At 38.5% G+C, this 20,851-nt stretch overlaps 1 protein-coding gene across 1 annotated transcript in view; it reads left to right on the forward strand.

Annotated features, from left to right (window-relative positions):
- Positions 1-3,692: 3,692 nt before the first annotated feature.
- The window catches only part of xkr5a (XK related 5a), a 70,702-nt gene continuing 53,543 nt past the window's right edge, over positions 3,693-20,851 (forward strand). Inside the window, exons 1-2 of the mRNA XM_041252783.1 lie at positions 3,693-3,967; positions 4,753-4,936. Coding sequence (XP_041108717.1) covers positions 3,871-3,967; positions 4,753-4,936 — 281 coding nt within the window. The 5' untranslated portion in view covers positions 3,693-3,870. The remainder of the gene's footprint in view (positions 3,968-4,752; positions 4,937-20,851) is intronic.

A 20,851-nucleotide genomic window follows, 5' to 3' on the forward strand; every position in this document is an offset into this window, starting at 1 on the left:
CGTATGGCCCAGAGAGCTCCTTTACACATTCCCGCCTCTGCCATTGCTCCCGGCCTTTCTCGAGAAGGCGTCAGTTCTCCTTGTCGCCATCAGGTGGCCCAGGAGAATCTGGTTTTCATCCCTGTGCTAGCTATTGAACGGCCCTCCCTGGGAAATCCCGCTTTGCTGGGATCCTCTCAGTCTGTCGAGAGGCACACTTTGGCACCCGGAGCCGGACAAGCTCCAGCTATAGGTCTGGCCCCTGAAAGGGACCGCTGGTCAGCCTTAGTGCTTTCAGACGTGGTCATGGGTACGTTGTAGAATGCTAGGGCGCATTCAACTAAGTCACTGTATGCCTGTAAGTGGAAACGGTCATGATCCAATCTCCTGTCCCATGCCCGCCATCTTGCAGTTTCTACAAGATCTGCTTGAGGCTGGTAGATCACCTTCCACACTGAAGGTTTACACGTTGACTCTGTGTCCCCGGGCGCACATTTTTTTGCTACCCAATTTCTCCAATATTTCTCTAATAGGAGGACCACTCTCCCCGAGTGGAGCCTTGAGATTGTACTGGAGGCTCTCAAGCAGGCCCTGTTTAAGCCTATATATTCCATTGAGTTGAAGCACCTGTCCATGTAGACAGCCTTCCTCTTGGCTATCACCTCCGCAAAGCAGGTTAGTGAGCTGCAGGCGCTGTCTGTGCATAGCTCCTGTATGCATATTTGGGATGATGGTAGCAGAGTGCCACTGAGTGCAAACCCTGCTTTTCACCCCAAGGTGGTTACAGCCATCCACGTGAATCAGTCTGTTGAACTGGAGTCCTTCCATCCTCCTCCGTTTGCAATGGACGAGGATAGAGAGTTGAACCTTCTCTGCCCAGTTCGGGCATTGTGATGCTACGTGGATAGGACAAGAGCGCTGCATCAGTCTGACCAGCTCTTCGTCAGCCATGGAACACGGACCATGGGACAGCCCCTCTCCAAGCAGCTGCTGACGCATTGGATTGCGGACACAGTCTCGACTGCATATAATAGTGCTGGCTTACCCCCACCTAGGTGGATAGCCTCACATTCCACAAGAGGAGTGGCTACATCATGGGCCCTCTTCTGAGGAGCCTCCATGGCAGAAATTTGTGATGCGGCTAGCTGGGCTACCCTGCATACCTTTGCCAGGTTCTACCACCTGAATGTGGTAGATCCCGCATTACCCTCTGTGGGCGCGTCCTCGAGGTTGCACGCTCACACCACTGACCTTGGTCAGGCAGGACTTAATGTCCCTCATATGGAGCCTTTCTTTTCTTCGTCGCAACGGTTCTGGTACATGTTTCCCATAACAATGTTTGGTGGCCATCTTCGCTTTCAGGGAACCAGGTTTATGGTAGGTAAACTAGCGTTTCCTTGAGTGTGCATTCCTGTTACACAATGTGAACAGAGTTATTTCCTTTTTTAAAAGTAATGATTTCGATTTTACAGTTCTGTGTGTAGGCCTACATATAACCAGTTTACAGCTGGTTACACAATAGTTTCTTTTAAAATGTTTATTTTATTAGTTTTCTTTTTTTTTTAAGCCTTTTATGTTATTTTTGTAAATAATTACTTTGTTTTTACAATTGTGTATGTACATATAGCAGTTTTACATCTGTTTACATAATATCCTTTTTTGAAATGTTTGTTTTATTATAGTTTTTATTTTTTTACGTTTATTTTTTCATTTAAATACAGTGTTTCTGCAAATGTTAGATATGGTGTTCATAAATAAATATTTTCAGTTGTATCTGATAGTTTGCGTTTCATTTTTATATCGAAGCTGTTACCCGTCAAAATACTGCTGGCAATTAGTAGCATAAACCCGGCAGTTCTAGTGTTAAACGAGGAACTACATTCGGTGCAGGCAGACCACTTCTGTATTAAGCACTAACATTACATTAATTGCTTTCTTACTTTCTCAATTGGCCTCAATCATACTTTACTTTTTTATTTTTTTCCCTTAATTTACATGCATACTTCAAGGGGTTTATTGAGGCAATATCATTCCTTATATATATATATATATAATAATATAATATATATATATAATATATGATATATACTATATATATATATATACTGCCACAGACGGAACACAAGGTGATTATTAAAAGTGTTTAAACCATTCATTCTGCATTGCAGCTGTCAAGAAATTTAAATCCTAGGGAATAATTAGTGACATGTCAAACCGTTCCGGCCCAATGATGACTGGGAAGACCCTTAATAAACCTCTGAAACTCACTATTAAACGATGAATTTGAGGGATAAATACCCATTAAAGTATGTACATAATGGGGATTAAAGGAACCCCATTATTCAGTCCTTTCATTGTGGGTTAAAGTTCATAGCTGACGACATACAACAGATAACAGGATAAAGCTGCTGCATGTCTCACAATTTTCAATAAACATTTCAATTTTACTTTAGTTTTTCAGTTTAAAGCATTTTAACATATTTAAAGATGCAGACATTACATTTCCACATAAAGTAAACACAGAGTGTAAAACTTCAACATACTTGTTTTAAAAAAAAAAATCGGTAACAAACAAACATTTCAGTTGTTTTATTGAAGATACAAACAGCAAAGTTACTGTACCAACTGCATTTATTTTTTTGGTGATTTTTTTTTTTTTTTTTTTTTTTTTACCAAAAGCAGGCATAAACGCTTTTGGTGGACTAATCTACATACTGTAGCACGCGCTACTGATTGAGAGGAACAAGTTAGAAAAAACTAGCGTGAGTCTCTATACAGCTTCAAGAGTTTTGCTGTTTTCACCATGTTGCAGTAGCAAAACTAAATCACTTAGAATTACCATCTGTACCAGTACTAAAAGTCAGAAACGTTCTTACATCAAATGTGAAAAATGTAAATACCTCTTATACACAATGAGATAAAAGTGGTCAAACTAAGGTAAATTATTCTTCCTCCTCGTCTTCCGTTTACTTTTTAAAGCGTGTGTAGCAACTATTCAAACAGAAAAGCTAAATAACTGGACATCTACCAATCATGTGATTCCACATGTTGGTCAACATCAGAATAAACCAGGGAACACAAGCAGTTTGATATCCACACCATTTATTAAACAATGTCTTTATGTTTTAAAACAGCACATATCGCAGAAAAAAAAAAATGCCGGGGTTGAAATTGCAACATGACGTCCCTGAAGGAGCATACCGCCTTAGCCCGCTGCACCACCTGGCAATTGTTTAAATGCGTTAACTTTTTAAGCTTACATCCATGCCTGATCAGCTTTTGCTGAAAACAGGTTTCTGCACGATTCTAAAAATGCTCTATTTTCTGTTTGGTAGAATGTAGTGCTCCGGGCAGATGGTTCCCCCAAGTAATTATCTAGGATCAGTGAGAGAAACAAAAAAAGAAAAATACCTTGTCATTAAGTTCTGATAGCAGGAAGGCAAACTGTACCTAACCGTACCCTAACCCTAACCTTAGCCATAACCCCTTAGCCATAACCTTGTACTATTTTATGTTTTTTTCTCTCACTGATCCTGGATTACCACTGTAGTATTATTAAGCACTGTAATATTATTAAGCACTAACCCATGTGCACGAGACACTCACTTATTTGTTTTAATTCACACCATGTCCCTTAAGCGTTTCCGTAGACCCAAGTATGTAGGGGGGTCTGGAAAGACTGCGCATGACAGTATGAGCAGTGAATGAAAAAAAAAAAAAACTACTGGAATGAGAGACTGCGCATTACCGTGTCGGAACTAACTTAGACTGCGGTGGTAATTTAGGAGGAGTGCTGCAGAGGATGGATGCGTGTCCGCATAGATAGATAAAAAAAAAGATTACGAGATATTAGTAGCCAACACTATAGAAAAAATCAGTTATCATTTAACGATGGCAGGTACGCAGCGCGAGAGGTGCTGTGTTGGTGGTTCCGAAATGCTCCTATACGGTTGGTCGGCAATTATCCTGTTTGCAGAAAGAGCCGCGCGTGAGTCTGCTGTTAATTTATATTGACTTAAATGAAAACTTAAAAAACAAACAAACAAAAAAACACTGAATTGGTTCATATGCATTATTTTAATGCTAAAGTACTGAGACCGGTAGCGGAAAAGAATACGTATGTGTTTGTATGAAAGATAGTGAGACATTTGAGTTGTACAGAATATAAGTAACTATCTACATGGTGCTGCAGTCTGCTAGTTTACCGCCTTTTTTGCTATGAAGGAGAATTTACCACCCCTCCCTGCCCTCGCATTCTTTCTGATTTGGGGTACACAGGGGAGGATCATGCTCAAAAGAACCATTAATATGGGCAGGCTGTATTGCACCATGGTGCGATGGTGTGTTTTCTTATGCACTGCTACAGTGCCTGGTGGTGGAATTAGGGATACTAATCAATCATTCCATTTTACTCTGTCTGTTTCCTATATTGTCCATAATTCAGCAGTGTTACATCGGAAGGAAAGCAACCCTTTTTTGGCAGACGTGTGTAATTTCCTAGAAGTAGTTTTTAGCTACCTTCAAAACCTTCTAGCTGCATCACTCAGTTATCAAAGCAGGCATGCTATTGCTACTATTTACAGCAATAGGATTTTGAGTTTTTAGCACTGTTTAGCACATGAAGTACAATGGAAATAAAAATAGCTTGGCTTGTGTATTTAGTATTTAGTCGAGTGCAGCCATTAATACTGACAGTGTCTTTGGACTTTTCCCAGGCTAATCGTAACTTCTTAAGTGTTAATTCTGTTCCTGTTTTCTCATGTCTTTTAACAGTGACATATAGCATCCTACACTATTTTGTTATTGGGCATCAGTTGTGGGCGGGACTGACCCTTACCCTCACCTTACCAGCCTGTGCTGTCCAGCTGCTGAGTTTCTATTGGTTTAGCGTGGATGGTGAAAGAAAGCGCTGCTCCCTGGTCGTCATACATATCCTGCAACTGGGAATCTACAAACGGTAAGGAGACCCAGCTTGCCCCACAATGTATGTGGCTTTACGATGTCTAGTGAAATCAAGTGGTTCCCAATTAAGTGCCCAGCTCGATTTGTAAAAAAAAAAAAAAAAAAAAAAAAAAAAAAAAAAAATGTTTAAAACTTTTTGATTAGCGACCCAAATGAACGCAGTGAACCCACGACCCCAAATTCTACAAACATTCTCTCACACTACAGCCAGCCCAGGTTTTTGAGTTAAGGGTCCTTTGCGCGGACAACAGGACTGCAGCTGATCGCAGACATGCATTTGCAGGAGAGCCCTCATGAGGATTAATGGACTATGTGGGTGCATTGTGATTATGGGTGGTGGGACTTCAATTAAAAAACATTAGCACTGTAAACAACACCCAATTTACAGAATTATGGATACAAGTGTTAATAATCAATTGGCAAATCAGAACCTTAACCATGTATTATTTAGTTCTACAAGTCAGTATGTGACACCAGCGTGGAACATTCGCTATAAAGACACAAATACAATATCACAAAATCATTCATTCAAAACGAACAAGGCAGCTTGTCATGTCATAGCAAGAACTGGATAGTTTTACTCCATTAAAAAATATTTAACCTTTTCCTATTTCCTCAGGTCGCATATAATATCAGATTCAGCTAAAGCCATTATTGAACAAATTAAAATCACACAAATTCTAACTGCTGTAAATCCAGCAGGTGCCTCATCAAGCTGTGGTTACCATAGTAACGCCTTCAGCAAGGGACTCCCCATGACTGGTGATAAAACAATACATTGTTTACATAATTACTGCTAATGATTTGTATGCAGATTATATTTATGTTGAATATAAGCATAAGAAGTTGTATAGTGAAAGTAAATTAGAAACCTTGCCGGGACCCCCACTTTGCGAAGCGTTGCTCTATATGTTTATGTTCCTGTGGAGTGATCGTTCCAGTGCGATTGTGGGAGCTGCAAGCACTAAATCCAGAGAATCGCGTTCATGACGCTAAAAGAGCGCTGTATGAGTGTGGTGCACTTTACCTCCTTATCAACTCAGGGCAGTAAAGACTTTTCAGCCTGCTGTAGTCTGCAACTGCAAATGGAAGTGCTTTAATGTAGGTGGGGTCAAAGTTTATAGGTGGGCACCACTTAAGGAAGTAACTCTAGAAAGTGCTACAAAACTTTGGCCACAGGAGAAAAAGTCCATCATCACTGTTTTGAGTATCATGCCCTGGCATTTATGAATGGTGACTCTGTGTGCATCAATGACTGGAAACTGCTCACAAACAATGTAGGCCCTGTCTATGACTTCAGACTTTGACTTTGAGTGTTCAAAGGATGTGTGTCCATTTCTAAAATGGATGGTTATGGTTTTCACCATCATGGGTTTTTCTAGATAATAGGAAACAGCTTGAAGTTTTCCTATTGCACCATTGATGAGACCAGTGGCAGTGTGATTATTTTTTCAAAGCATCATCTTGCAGCCTATTTTCACTCGTATGCTAGTTTGCAGTCCAGCTCTACGACTGCAGTCAGCCTTATATCAGTTTTTTCAGCACATATTCCTGGTGGGAAGAAATGCAGTCAAGTATCACCACAAGATGATGCTGCAGGCATGAGGCAGGTTGAACTTCCATCTTTGTCATCTAAATGTTTCATGTGTTGGATAATTTCTTTTTTGCAGCTGTAAATATCTCCTCCCTTGATTGATACCAGTTGTTTACTCAACGAAATATGTTCAGTTTTGTTGGTGGCTCCAAGTCTGACACAGTTAAGCAGATTGGCATAAACCCAGTCCTGCTTCTGGCATATATTAATTGTGAGTTCATTATATGTGAACACTTTCAACAGATCCCATAGAGCCAGTCAGTTTGTGCAGTTCCTCTTGAGTAGGTGGCACAAAAGGTGGATTCTGATGCACAGATGGAAGCTGTAGCAAATTCCCCAGAAGTGAGATGTTGAGTCTTTATTGGCACCTCATCAGTAATGATGGATAAGGGTGTCTTTTAAACAAATTATTATTATTATTATTAATAATAATAATAATAATAATAATAATAATAATAATATGAATAAATAATATGTAATTGAAAAAACTTTGGTTTGTTTTAATAGAATAGTAATTAGTCATTTACCATACGCTTTTGTCCAAAGAGACTTATTGAGATTAGGGTGGGTGAACGATGCATTAACAACTGCAGCTGCAGAGTCACTTACAATAGGACCTGTGTTTTGCGTCTCATACGAAGGACGGAGCACAAGAAGGTTACAAGACTTGCTCATCAGGAATACACACCGTGAGTTAGTGGCTGAGCTGGGATTTAAACCGGGCTCCTGGTATAAAGCCCCTTTCATTAAGCACTGTCCCTCAATGTTGAAGTGTGTTTAACAAAATGTTGCATAAAATGACATTGCAATATCAGATTGGAATGCAGCAAAGTAAAAACATATAATTATTTGTACTTACTGTGCGACTGACCTAATTGGTTTGGAGGGCTGTTCCATGTCGGATTTGTGTGCAATTCAGAACTTTGTGACGCACAAATTAATGCCATGGAAGAATCAGTGATCGATTGTAACAGTTGGTGTTTACATCAAATCCAACAAAACATAACACTACAACTTTCATGTTATGTCTGGTAAAATTGCGTTTCAAACGCAGTTGGAGAAGTGACTTGATAAACGATGTGAAATGCTGAAGCAATTAACTGTTCTAACACATTACTGATAATAACACACACACATTATGGGAATAGCATAATTGTTCAACCTATACTGAGACAATGTATTGTTGTTTGGATAGGGTAAATGTAAATGGTAGCTTAGTCTGTTGAAAGGGTTATGATGTGAATCTGTGTAGCATGCGGTTATGTAGTTGGAGTGAAAATATGACTAATTAGGGTTCAAATCCTGCTTTTTATTTATATATCATTCACATCAGCAAAACATTTTTCACATTAAAATGTGTTTGTACACATTATTATTATTATTATTATTATTATTATTATTATTATTATTATTATTATTATTTTATAGTTTGCAATATAAACCCTGTGCAGCAATCAAACCCAAGACATGCCTCCAATGTGCAAGCTTTTGTACCAGAAAGTTTGTCCTTCTATTTTACAACATTTGCAAGTAGCATAGCAGTAAAGTTATAGTTTTTAACAAGTAACGAGACGAACGATATTTTGTAAATAATAATGATAATGTATTATCCTGATTTGTATTGAAAACATTTATCTGATTTTGCAAGCTATAATAATAAGCTTGATCTGTTCATTTAGTGTATTGTACAGTGCTCAAGTACTGGCAGAACGCACCAGAACAGCATTTTTTTCCCCACTTATCTACACACCATGTTAAGGGGAAAAAAGTTATTATTGAGAAAATAATTATAATTTAATACTTGGTGGAAGCACCTTTGGCAGCAATTACATGGGATAGGTCTCTACCAACTTTGCACACCTAGATTTGGCAATATTTGACCATTCTTTACAAAACTGTTCAAGCTCTGTCAGGTTCCTTGGGGAGCATTGATGGACAGCAATCCATGTCATGCCACAAAGTTTCGATTGGATTTAGGTCGGTGCTCTGACTGGGCCACTCAAGGACATTTACCTTTTTGTTCCTTAGCCACTCCAATGTAGCTTTGGCTGTGTGCTTTGGGTCATTGTCATGCTGAAAGGAGAACTTCCGTCCCAGTTTCAACTTTCTTGCAGAGGGCAGCAGGTTTTCCTCAAGGACTTCTCTGTACTTTGCTCCATTCATTTTCCCTTCTATTGTGACAAGTCCCCCAGTCCCTGCCCATAACATGATGCTGCCAGCACTGTGCTTCACAGTAGGTATGGTGTTCTTTGGGTGAGCGTTGTTTGGTTTGCGTCAAACATAACTCATTGCATTTAGGCCAAAAAGTTCCATTTCAGTTTTGTCAGAACACAAAACCTTTTGCCATATAGCTACAGACTCTCCTGAGTGTTTTTTTTGCATACTTAAATGGGATTCAGGGTGGGCTTTCTTGAGTAATAGCTTCCTTCTTGACACCCTACCATGCAGGCAAGATTTGTGCAGTGCTTGGGATATATTTTTTTAATATGCACACTTTGACCAGTCTTGGCCATAAAAGCCTGTAGCTCTTGCAAAGTTGCCATTGGCCTCTTGGTAGTCTCTTTGATCAGTCTCGGTCATCCAGTTTGGAGAGATGGCCTGATCTAGGCAGGGTCTTGGTGGTACCATACACCTTCCACTTCTTAATAATTGTCTTGACCGTGCTCCAAGGGATATTCAAGGCCTTTGATATTTTTTTTTATACCCATCCCCTGATCTGTTCCTTTCAACAACTTTGTCCCCGAGTTCTTTTGCAAGCACCTTGGTGCTCAAGGTTGAGTCTTTGCTTTGAAATGCACTACCCAGCAGAGGGAACCTACAGGAACTGCTGAATTCATCCTGAAATCATGTGACATACTACAATTTAACACAAGTGGTGGCCACTTAACTTGGTGTGTGATTTTGAAGGTGATTGGTTACACCTGAGCTAATTTGGGATTGCTATTACAAAGGGGGTGGACACTTGTGTTGTGGGGTAGGATGTGTAGATCAATGAAAAAAAAAAAGCATTTTAATTGCAGGCTATAAGGCAACAAAAGGTGAACATTATGAAAGGGGGTGTGACTTTCTAATTGCACTGTATGTACATAATGTTTAGAAATTACAAAAGCAAATGTTAAACATAACATTAATGTATTTAAGTTTTACTCATTATATACGGTGGGAAGAGGGATATGGCTTTTGTTTCTATCCAAGTATATGCTGACTCTGATTTACACTTAGTCGCTTCCACATATGCTTCGAATTCAGGTTCTTAGTTATCTGCTTGTGCCGGGTCGGGGGTTTTCGTGCCTAGTAATTGTTGGGAGCTGTATGCAGGTCTTTGCCTAGCCATGTTATATAATCTTCAATTTTTAACGATGCCAGTTTTATATGTATGTGCATACAAATGAAAAACAGTGCTTCACTTGTTTGAATCAGTTTTGCATTTAATATACTTGTATATAACGCTTCATTACCACTGTCATAAGAAAGTTGACAGACGAGAGGAGGCCAGTCGGCCCATATTGCTTGTTTGGTTGTTAGTAGCGTATTGATCCCAGAATCTCATCAAGCGGTTTCTTGAAGGATCCCAGGGTGTCAGCTTCAACAACATTACTGGGGAGTTGGTTCCAGGCCCTCACAAGCCTCTGTAATAAATAAGTAAATAAAATAAAATGTCATTGTGCTTTCCAGAGTGATGTTATATACTGGGCCTATCAGAAAAATATTAATTTTAAATTAAACCTTTAGCATGCAATATATGTAAGTGTTTTGCTGTTTTTGTAAACATGTAAACGGTCATTAATACAAACCATTGCTATGTTCCTCAGCTGTTCAGATTAACTGGCTTCTACTGTGTGTTATTCTTAGTTCATTTGTAACTGTTGTTGAAATGATATAGAGCGTTCCAGCACTTTTTTTGGGGTGGACTTGAGGACTGGTATTGTAACGGTGTCATGTTTAGGAAGTAGTACTCGGAGACAGTGTTGAATTCTCAAAATGTTTGTTTTATTTGAAACTACAGAGGAGCCAGAATTCACGGCACCAAAATAATAACCCTACGTTTTAGTCTTGGCACTTTCACTGCATATTCTCTCCGTTCACAGCTCACATGCTCATTCAGTCGCACCCACAGTTTCTCATTCAAGTTCAGCGCTGGACTTTCTCCAGCCTCCAGTCCCAAGGCTCATGCACCCCCTTATTATATAACCTCCCATTGTTTCCGTCCACTGTCTGTTTCATCAACCAGTCAGATCCATGCTCTGCATCCCCTGAAAACCGCAACACACATTCTCCCCACTCATTCACTCGCATTCTCATTCACTCACTCCCCCATCCCATGCTAAACAACGACATGACCCGTTCACCTTACAATACATGTAATGTAAAAGACGGACAAGACAAACTGAACAGACAACAAATCCTGTGACAAAGCAATTGTCTGGGTCGTTACGGTATATATATATTTTAAATTTTAAAGTAAAACTATATGAAAGCATGATGACCTTTTATGTACAAACATCTTCACTAATATACAATTGAACAAGAACTGTTGAATATTTATTTTCATTTCATACAGTATTAAAATAAACAAATCCCCTGGGCTGGATGAGATCCTCCCAATAGTACTCAAAGAAATGAAAGAACTTATTTACAAACCGCTAACAAAGATCATGCAGCAGTCTCTTGACACAGGGGTGGTACCGACAGACTGGAAAATTGCAAACGTAATACCGATCCACAAAAAGGGAAACAAAACTGAACCAGGTAACTACAGACCAGTAAGCCTGACTTCTATTATATGCAAACTTATGGAAACTATAATAAGAGCCAAAATGGAAAATTATCTATATGGTAACAGGGTACTGGGAGACAGTCAACATGGTTTTAGGAAAGGGAGATCGTGCCTAACTAACTTGCTTGATTTTTTTGAGGATGCAACATCGATAATGGATAATTGCAAAGCATATGACATGGTTTATTTAGATTTCCAGAAAGCTTTTGACAAAGTCCCGCACAAAAGATTAATTCTCAAACTGAACGCAGTTGGGATTCAAGGAAACACATGTACATGGATTAGGGAGTGGTTAACATGTAGAAAACAGAAAGTACTGATTAGAGGAAAAACCTCAGAATGGAGTGTGGTAACCAGTGGTGTACCACAGGGATCAGTATTAGGTCCTCTGCTATTCCTAATCTACATTAATGATTTAGATTCTGGTATAGTAAGCAAACTTGTTAAATTTGCAGACGACACAAAAGTAGGAGGAGTGGCAAACACTGTTGCAGCAGCAAAGGTCATTCAAAATGATCTAGACAAGATTCAGAACTGGGCAGACACATGGCAAATGACATTTAATAGAGAAAAGTGTAAGGTACTGCACGCAGGAAATAAAAATGTACATTATAAATATCATATGGGAGATATTGAAATTGGAGAAGGAATCTATGAAAAAGACCTAGGAGTTTTTGTTGACTCAGAAATGTCTTCATCTAGGCAATGTGGGGAAGCTATAAAAAAGGCTAACAAGATACTCGGATACATTGTGAAAAGTGTTGAATTTAAATCAAGGGAAGTAATGTTAAAACTGTACAATGCATTAGTAAGACCTCATCTTGAATATTGTGTGCAGTTCTGGTCACCTCGCTATAAAAAAGATATTGCTGCTCTAGAAAGAGTGCAAAGAAGAGCGACCAGAATTATTGCGGGTTTAAAAGGCATGTCATATGCTGACAGGCTAAAAGAGTTGAATCTGTTCAGTCTTGAACAAAGAAGACTACACGGCGACCTAATTCAAGCATTCAAAATTCTAAAAGGTATTGACAGTGTCGACCCAAGGGACTTTTTCGACCTGAAGATACAAAGACCAGGGGTCACAAATGGAGATTAGACAAAGGGGCATTCAGAACAGAAAATAGGAGGCACTTTTTTACACAGAGAATTGTGAGGGTCTGGAATCAACTCCCCAGTAATGTTGTTGATCCTTCAAGAAGCTGCTTGATGAGATTCTGGGATCAATAAGCTACTAACAACCAAACCAGCAAGATGGGCTGAATGGCCTCTCCTCGTTTCTAAACTTTATGTTTCTTAAATGTCAGTGTTTTTATACCTGATAGTGAAAAATAAATACATGTCCATGTCGATAAAGAAATGTCTATGTACTGATTTATTTATTAATGTATTTCAATATTTATTAATGTATTTGTTTTACCAAATATACTGGCTTTCCTTCAGCATATATGATTCTCATAAATGAACGTTCTTTTTTTTTGTCCAGTGGGGACCACAAGTAGCATTACTGTCATCAGCCAGTATATCGAGAGGAACTGTACTTCCTTGCGCTAGTAGGGACCACATTGAGCGTTGCACTGACAGGAAACCACATTTTTCAGAAATCAAGATCAGAATGTCAGAATGATGATGAGTCATGACTAGAAAAATCTTACGCAGTCCAGAGAATTCTCAGCTGGTTGCATTCATCTTTCGAAATACACTTGTCCAGCGTTATACCGCCCTTCTTTATAACACCACCCTCGCATACCGCCAACTATTCTCTCTGAACAAATGTCACCAATATAAAAACAGTGCTATTTTTACCTATTATATCACCACCCCGCTGTCCGCCACCCGCCAACTTCCCCAGCCAAGCAAATGTAAATATAAGCATTGTAGTTTCCCTCATTGTAGCGCCTGTGAAATAATCATGGCCAATTAAAACAGCAAAGCTATGCAGTTAACCATTGACTCGCTTTCCTAATTTGTTGTTAACTGAACGTTCATACCAATATCAACACTCCCGCTCCCAAAGCAAAACAAAAACTACAACATGGCGAGTCGAACCTACATTTAACACCAGAGCAAAAGAAACAAATCTGCATGTATGCATCTGAAAATAAGAAAGCAGTTCAGCAAGACATCACAAATGTTTTCTCGCCTAAGTGAGGCATATACTGTTTATCAAAGGACAATTGGAGACATTGTAATGAAAAAACAAGTGGTTTACCTTGATGGAACAGGTTTATTTTGCTTAACCTGAAAAAGGCTTGACGCAGTCTAAAATCAGTGACTTATACAGTAAATGCTAAAAAAAATGTAAGAAGTATGGTAGGAGGTTTGTTTGTTTAAGTGCAAGTTTTACACAAATGAAGGCTGACTTAAACTAAAGCATCAGTTTTGTAAACGGCAGAATTTTTTAAAAAGTTTGCCTGTACATATTAAACATTTTTTTAATGCTTAAAGGAATGCTGTTGAGCTTAAATTGCTTTGTGAAATAAATAGTTGGCATCATTCAACAGGGGATAGTATTCAGCGGTCTTACAGTCCTGCTACAAACCAGTAAAATTCAAATGACCAGTACAGTAAAAAAAAAAAAAAAAATTAGTACTTTTTTTTTTTTGTTTTATATAATGAATTAAATCTGTGATTTATCTACTATATATATATATATATATATATATATATATATATATATATATATATATATATATATAATATAAACTAAACTTTTCCTCACAAGTAACTCATTGTATAACTAAAAAATAAAATGTTTGAATTTATTGCAAACATAGGTGTGTGTGTGTGTGTGTGTGTGTGTGTGTGTGTGTGTGTGTGTGTGTGTGTGTGTGTGTGTGTGGTGTGTGTGTGTGTGTGTGTGTGTGTGTGTGTGTGTGTGTGTGTGTGTGTGTGTGTGTGTGTGTGTGTGTGTGTGTGTGTGTGTGTGTGTGTGTGTGTGTGTGTGTGTGTGTGTGTGTGTGTGTGTGTGTGTGTGTGTGTGTGTGTGTGTGTGTGTGATATCCTAGATCCTATATAACACCACCCTCGCTTATTGCCTAAACTAATCGTGTAGCACTGACAGTAACACAACACGCTTGGAAACTGAAGGTTATAGTTTCAAATCCCATGTGTGTCAGACCTTTTTAAAAAAAAATTTCAGGTACATTTTCCATTTGAAAACAGAAAAAACTAATTTAATATAAATGATATAGATGTCACGGTAAGTGCGGTCCCTGGTAAATTTACATTTTGACAAAATAAGTTAATTGTCATTAAACTCGGATGTCCTGTAATATACATATGTACCTGGTAGGGTTGGACGATAATTACCATTAATTACAATACTATCGATTATAGTCTGTAAATTATCATGATAATCTTGATTTTATTGGCCGAATAAGTAAAACATAAAATATTATTGTAATTTATCAAATTTGTACTTGCGCAGCATAACAACTGGCGGTCTAAGCCACAGAGTTTAGAAGAAAAAAAAAAAACTAGATAGTATAGGCACAGAGTTTTTAATTTTCTGGTGGGTGCCCTGAACAAATGTATAAAAATACACCTATTATAATTTGTATATTAATAAATTAATAAAATACATATATTATTTACATGTTAATTCGAGAACGTTTACTTTCATAAAGTGCCACCAAATGTATTAATATAACGAAACAAAATTGCTAACCTTACATGGAAACATTTGTTTTCTTTACTTGTGTTGTGAATCTGCCATTAAAAGAATCAAACTAGGTTTAAAAAAAAAAAAGTGTGTTGTTGTATAGGAACAGGTTTGCACATTGCACAGTTTAATCAAATAAACTGCCTTATCCTTCTATTAAAACTACCCTTTTTTACAATAGAAATGCCATGGGAACAGATATATACATATACAAGCTTATTTTTCCTTGTGTGGTGCATAGGCTGCAGTATAGTACTCGTGTATTTACTGTAGTTTAACATAAAGAAGCAACAAAGTTGTTTAGGTTATATTAAGCGTTTGCCATATGGTTGTGTTTTTTTGTTTTTGTTTTGTAGTTTTCTTTTTGCAATTACATTCAATTTACGTAAAAAAAAATTGTGTCCAAATGTTTAATATTCAAAAGTTCCACTTCTTTTGCAGTAATTTTACAGTGAGCTTGCGTTTTTTCAGTTTCACAGACAATATTTGTTTTTATGTTAGAAAACCAGTCATGCTTTGTCAATGTACAACTTATTCTCAGAATGAAACCCTGATGTGAAGTTTCCAGGCCAGGGGCAGTTGCGAATGCAAAGGCCCATCTCCTCGCAGAGCTGGCACCAACTTGAGGCTTCGAGAAGGCGGAGGGAGGCTTCCCTTCTTCCAGGCAGTAGAGGCAGATCCTGCTCTTCTCCTCCTGGTGATCGGACCAGCAGGCACTCTTCCTCTGCTGGTGATGACTTGGACTGTGGACGCTCTGCCTTCTCTCTCTTGGGCTGTGAACGCCACTTCACTTCTGCACACCATATGTGACAGTGTTGGCTGTAGGGGTGACAGCAGACCAGAACCAGATACCAAAAACACAGTTGCTGGTGGGTGAAACGACGGCGCTTAGTGCTTTGATTAACAAAATAAACAGTTTGTAAAACACAAAAACACTGCAAAATAAAGGGTGTGTTGGCCAAATAAACAGACAAACAAAACAGACGTGGACGAACCGAACAAGTATCGTGCAAGTCCTCTTGCATGAATAGCATTTGTTATATTTATCTTTTCAAACTCTCCTAACTCCACCCATTCTCTACTCACGAACACACAACCCCGAAGGAGTGAAAATATGCCCCTTTTAAGCAGCTGTACCGAGACTCAGTTGCTCATCAATCATTCAATTGGAATCTCGGTACATCTGCATGTGAACTAATTTGTGCCCTTCCCGTGCTCCATACAAATACCCCTTTAATTTGCACATGAAGTGATTTGTGCCATCCTCGTGTCTAACTACAAATTACACTTTATATCACCTGTGCTCATAACACCAACATTTATACACTACATACAACATAAAGCACCAAAATACACATGGGCGATATTGCCACAGAACTTCAAAAACATTTTATGTTATTTACTTATGATATATCAGCTGTATATATCATAAGTAAATGAGTGGAAGCGACAGCGAGTGGGAGAAGTACAGCGTGGAAAAGTACAGAGCAGTTTCGAAGCAGAAAGGAGAAATTGCATCTTGAATTGCTTTAATCAGAAAACAGAGGACATTGGGGAAACACAGCCGCGTGTGTTTTTCTGATAACAAACAAGCTGAAACTCGGAGCAGCTGATTCAAATTCAGCGCCGTTTTGAGACACGGGCGAGGGGAGGAGCCGACAGCACAGCAGAACAACGCAGTTAAACGAGGCAGTCTTCCCAGCGACAGCGAGTGGAAGCGACAGCGAGTGGGAGAAGTACAGCGTGGAAAAGTACAGAGCAGTTTCGAAGCAGAAAGGAGAAATTGCATCTTGAATTGCTTTAATCAGAAAACAGAGGACATTGGGGAAACACAGCCGCGTGTGTTTTTCTGATAACAAACAAGCTGAAACTCGGAGCAGCTGATTCAAATTCAGCGCCGTTTTGAGACACGGGCGAGGGGAGGAGCCGACAGCACAGCAGAACAACGCAGTTAAACGAGGCAGTCTTCCCAGCGACAGCGAGTGGAAGCGACAGCGAGTGGGAGAAGTACAGCGTGGAAAAGTACAGAGCAGTTTCGAAGCAGAAAGGAGAAATTGCATCTTGAATTGCTTTAATCAGAAAATGCCTTGATTTAGTCTTTTCAAATAACGAAGATAGAATAACTAAAACAGAGGTCAGAGAACCACTGGCAAACTCAGACCACAACATGGTCTCATTTGAAGTGTTTTTTAAATCATCAAAAGTAAAGACTAAAGCTAAGGTTTACAATTTTAGAAAAGCAAACTATGAAGGCATGAAACAGAGACTAACAGAAGTAGATTGGAGTAAAATAGAGAAAACACCCACAGAAGAAGGATGGTTGTTCTTCAAAAACGTAGTACTAGAGGCGCAAAACAATTACATCCCTAAAGTAGACAAATCTAAATGTAAAACTAAATTGCCAAAATGGTTTAATAGATCAATTAAAAAAAATATTCAGCGAAAAAAGGCACTTTACAGAGCATTAAAAAAGGACCAAAAAGAAAGTACACAGAAAGAGTACACAGAACTGCAAATGCAAGTCAAAAAGGAAGTTAGAAAGGCCAAGAGAGAAATAGAAATGAACATTGCTAAGGGAGCTAAAACCAATTCCAAAATGTTTTTCCAATATTACAACAGCAAGAGAACATTCAAAGAGGAGATTAAATGTTTAAGAGATACAAATGGCAAAATCGTAGAGGAAGAAAAAAAAATAGCAAATATGTTAAATGATTACTTTTCACAAGTTTTTACAAAGGAAGATACTGACAACATGCCCCACATGTCATCCAGTTCCTATCCAGTTTTAAATAACTTTAGCATAACTGAGGCAGAAGTGTTAAAGGGACTAGGAGCTCTTAAAATAAACAAATCCCCTGGGCCGGATGAGATCCTCCCAGTAGTACTCAAAGAAATGAAAGAAGTTATTTACAAACCGCTAACCAAGATCATGCAGCAGTCTCTTGACACAGGGGTGGTACCGACAGACTGGAAAATTGCAAACGTAATACCGATCCACAAAAAGGGAAACAAAACTGAACCAGGTAACTACAGACCAGTAAGCCTGACTTCTATTATATGCAAACTTATGGAAACTATAATAAGATCCAAAATGGAAAATTACCTATATGGTAACAGGGTACTGGGAGACAGTCAACATGGTTTTAGGAAAGGGAGATCGTGCCTAACTAACTTGCTTGATTTTTTTGAGGATGCAACATCGATAATGGATAATTGCAAAGCATATGACATGGTTTATTTAGATTTCCAGAAAGCTTTTGACAAAGTCCCGCACAAAAGATTAATTCTCAAACTGAACGCAGTTGGGATTCAAGGAAACACATGTACATGGATTAGGGAGTGGTTAACATGTAGAAAACAGAAAGTACTGATTAGAGGAAAAACCTCAGAATGGAGTGTGGTAACCAGTGGTGTACCACAGGGATCAGTATTAGGTCCTCTGCTATTCCTAATCTACATTAATGATTTAGATTCTGGTATAGTAAGCAAACTTGTTAAATTTGCAGACGACACAAAAGTAGGAGGAGTGGCAAACACTGTTGCAGCAGCAAAGGTCATTCAAAATGATCTAGACAAGATTCAGAACTGGGCAGACACATGGCAAATGGGATTTAATAGAGAAAAGTGTAAGGTACTGCACGCAGGAAATAAAAATGTACATTATAAATATCATATGGGAGATATTGAAATTGGAGAAGGAATCTATGAAAAAGACCTAGGAGTTTTTGTTGACTCAGAAATGTCTTCATCTAGGCAATGTGGGGAAGCTATAAAAAAGGCTAACAAGATACTCGGATACATTGTGAAAAGTGTTGAATTTAAATCAAGGGAAGTAATGTTAAAACTGTACAATGCACTTGTAAGACCTCATCTTGAATATTGTGTGCAGTTCTGGTCACCTCGCTATAAAAAAGATATTGCTGCTCTAGAAAGAGTGCAAAGAAGAGCGACCAGAATTATTCCGGGCTTAAAAGGCATGTCATATGCAGACAGGCTAAAAGAATTGAATCTGTTCAGTCTTGAACAAAGAAGACTACGTGGCGACCTAATTCAAGCATTCAAAATTCTAAAAGGTATTGACAGTGTCGACGCAAGGGACTTTTTCAGCCTGAAAAAAGAAACAAGGACCAGGGGTCACAAATGGAGTTTAGAAAAAGGGGCATTCAGAACAGAAAATAGGAGACACTTTTTTACACGGAGAATTGTGAGGGTCTGGAATCAACTCCCCAGTAATGTTGTTGAAGCTGACACCCTGGGATCCTTCAAGAAGCTGCTTGATGAGATTTTGGGATCAATAAGCTACTAACAACCAAACGAGCAAGATGGGCCGAATGGCCTCCTCTCGTTTGTAAACTTTCTTATGTTCTTATGTTCTTATGTTCTTATTTAAACAAAATGCTGTAAAACCATAAATATCACACTCAGAAAAGCTATTTTGCTACAGAAATATTGGCGACACTGGTAGTCTTTTATATTACTTCATTATATTTACTGCACTAAGATATTTGTGCCAAAAATTTTTGTGTTTTTCCTAGCGAAAAACACATAAAAGGCTTGCAAATATTTGTCTTTACAGTATATAAAGTAATATTTACGATCCAACCTTGCCTCTCATTATTTAGACTCATATTAAATATGTACTGCAGGCTAATAGTGGATAATTATTCATTAATTATTTATTAGTCAGGAAGACTATTGTTACCTGTGGCTTTGGGCATAGTCTTCCCTCGGGTCAGTAATTTTCCACTATAGCCCTCCTCTCCAGTCCATATATTATATTTATATTTATATATATATATATATATATATATATATATATATATATATATATATATATATATATATATATATATATATATATATATATATATATATACAGTGCATTCCAAAAGAATTCAGACCCCTGACCAATTCTCTCATATTACTGAATTACAAATGGTACATTGAAATTTCGTTCTGTTCGAGATTTTATTTTAAAACACTTAAACTCAAAATCAATTATTGTAAGGTGACAGGTTTTATGTTGTGAAATACTTTGAAGAAAAATAAAAAACTGAAATATCTTGCTTGCATAAGTATTCAACCCCCACACATTAATATTTGGTAGAGCCACCTTTCGCTGCAATAACAGCTTTAAGTATTTTGGGGTAAGTATGTACCAGCTTTGCACACAGTGTCGGAGTGATTTTGGCCCATTCTTCTTGGCAGATTTGCTCCAGGTTGTTCAGGTTGGTTGGACGATGCTTGTGGACCGCAATTTTCAAATAGTGCCACAGATTCTCAATGGGATTGAGATCAGGACTTTGATTGGGCCACTGTAGGACGTTCACCTTTTTGTTCTTGAGCCACTCCAGTGTTGCTTTGACCTTGAGCTTGGGATCATTGTCCTGCTGAAAGGTGAATTTCCTCCCAAGCTTCAGTTTTTTAGCGGACTGAAGCAGATTCTCTTGCAGTATTTTCCTGTATTTTGCTCCATCCATTCTTCCTTCAATTGTAACAAGATGCCCAGTCCCTGCTGATGAGAAGCATCCCCACAGCATGATGCTGCCACCACCATACTTCACTGTAGGAATGGTGTGTCTTGAGGCATGGGCAGTGTTAGGTTTGCGCCACACATAGCGCTTTGAGTTTTGGCCAAAAAGCTCTATCTTGGTCTCATCTGACCGCAAAACCTTTTCCCACATCGCAGCTGGGTCAATCTCATGCTTTCTGGCAAACTCCAGACGTGTTTTCAGATGGTACTTCATGAGTAACAGCTTCTTTCTTGCCACCCTCCCATACAGGCCAGTGTTATGCAGAGCTCTTGACATGGTTGACTGGTGCACCATTACTCCACTCCCAGCCACTGAACTCTGTAGCTCCTTCAAAGTGATTGTTG

This window comes from Polyodon spathula, chromosome 6 (genome assembly GCF_017654505.1).
Source record: "Polyodon spathula isolate WHYD16114869_AA chromosome 6, ASM1765450v1, whole genome shotgun sequence".
In the NCBI taxonomy this organism is placed as follows: domain Eukaryota; kingdom Metazoa; phylum Chordata; class Actinopteri; order Acipenseriformes; family Polyodontidae; genus Polyodon; species Polyodon spathula.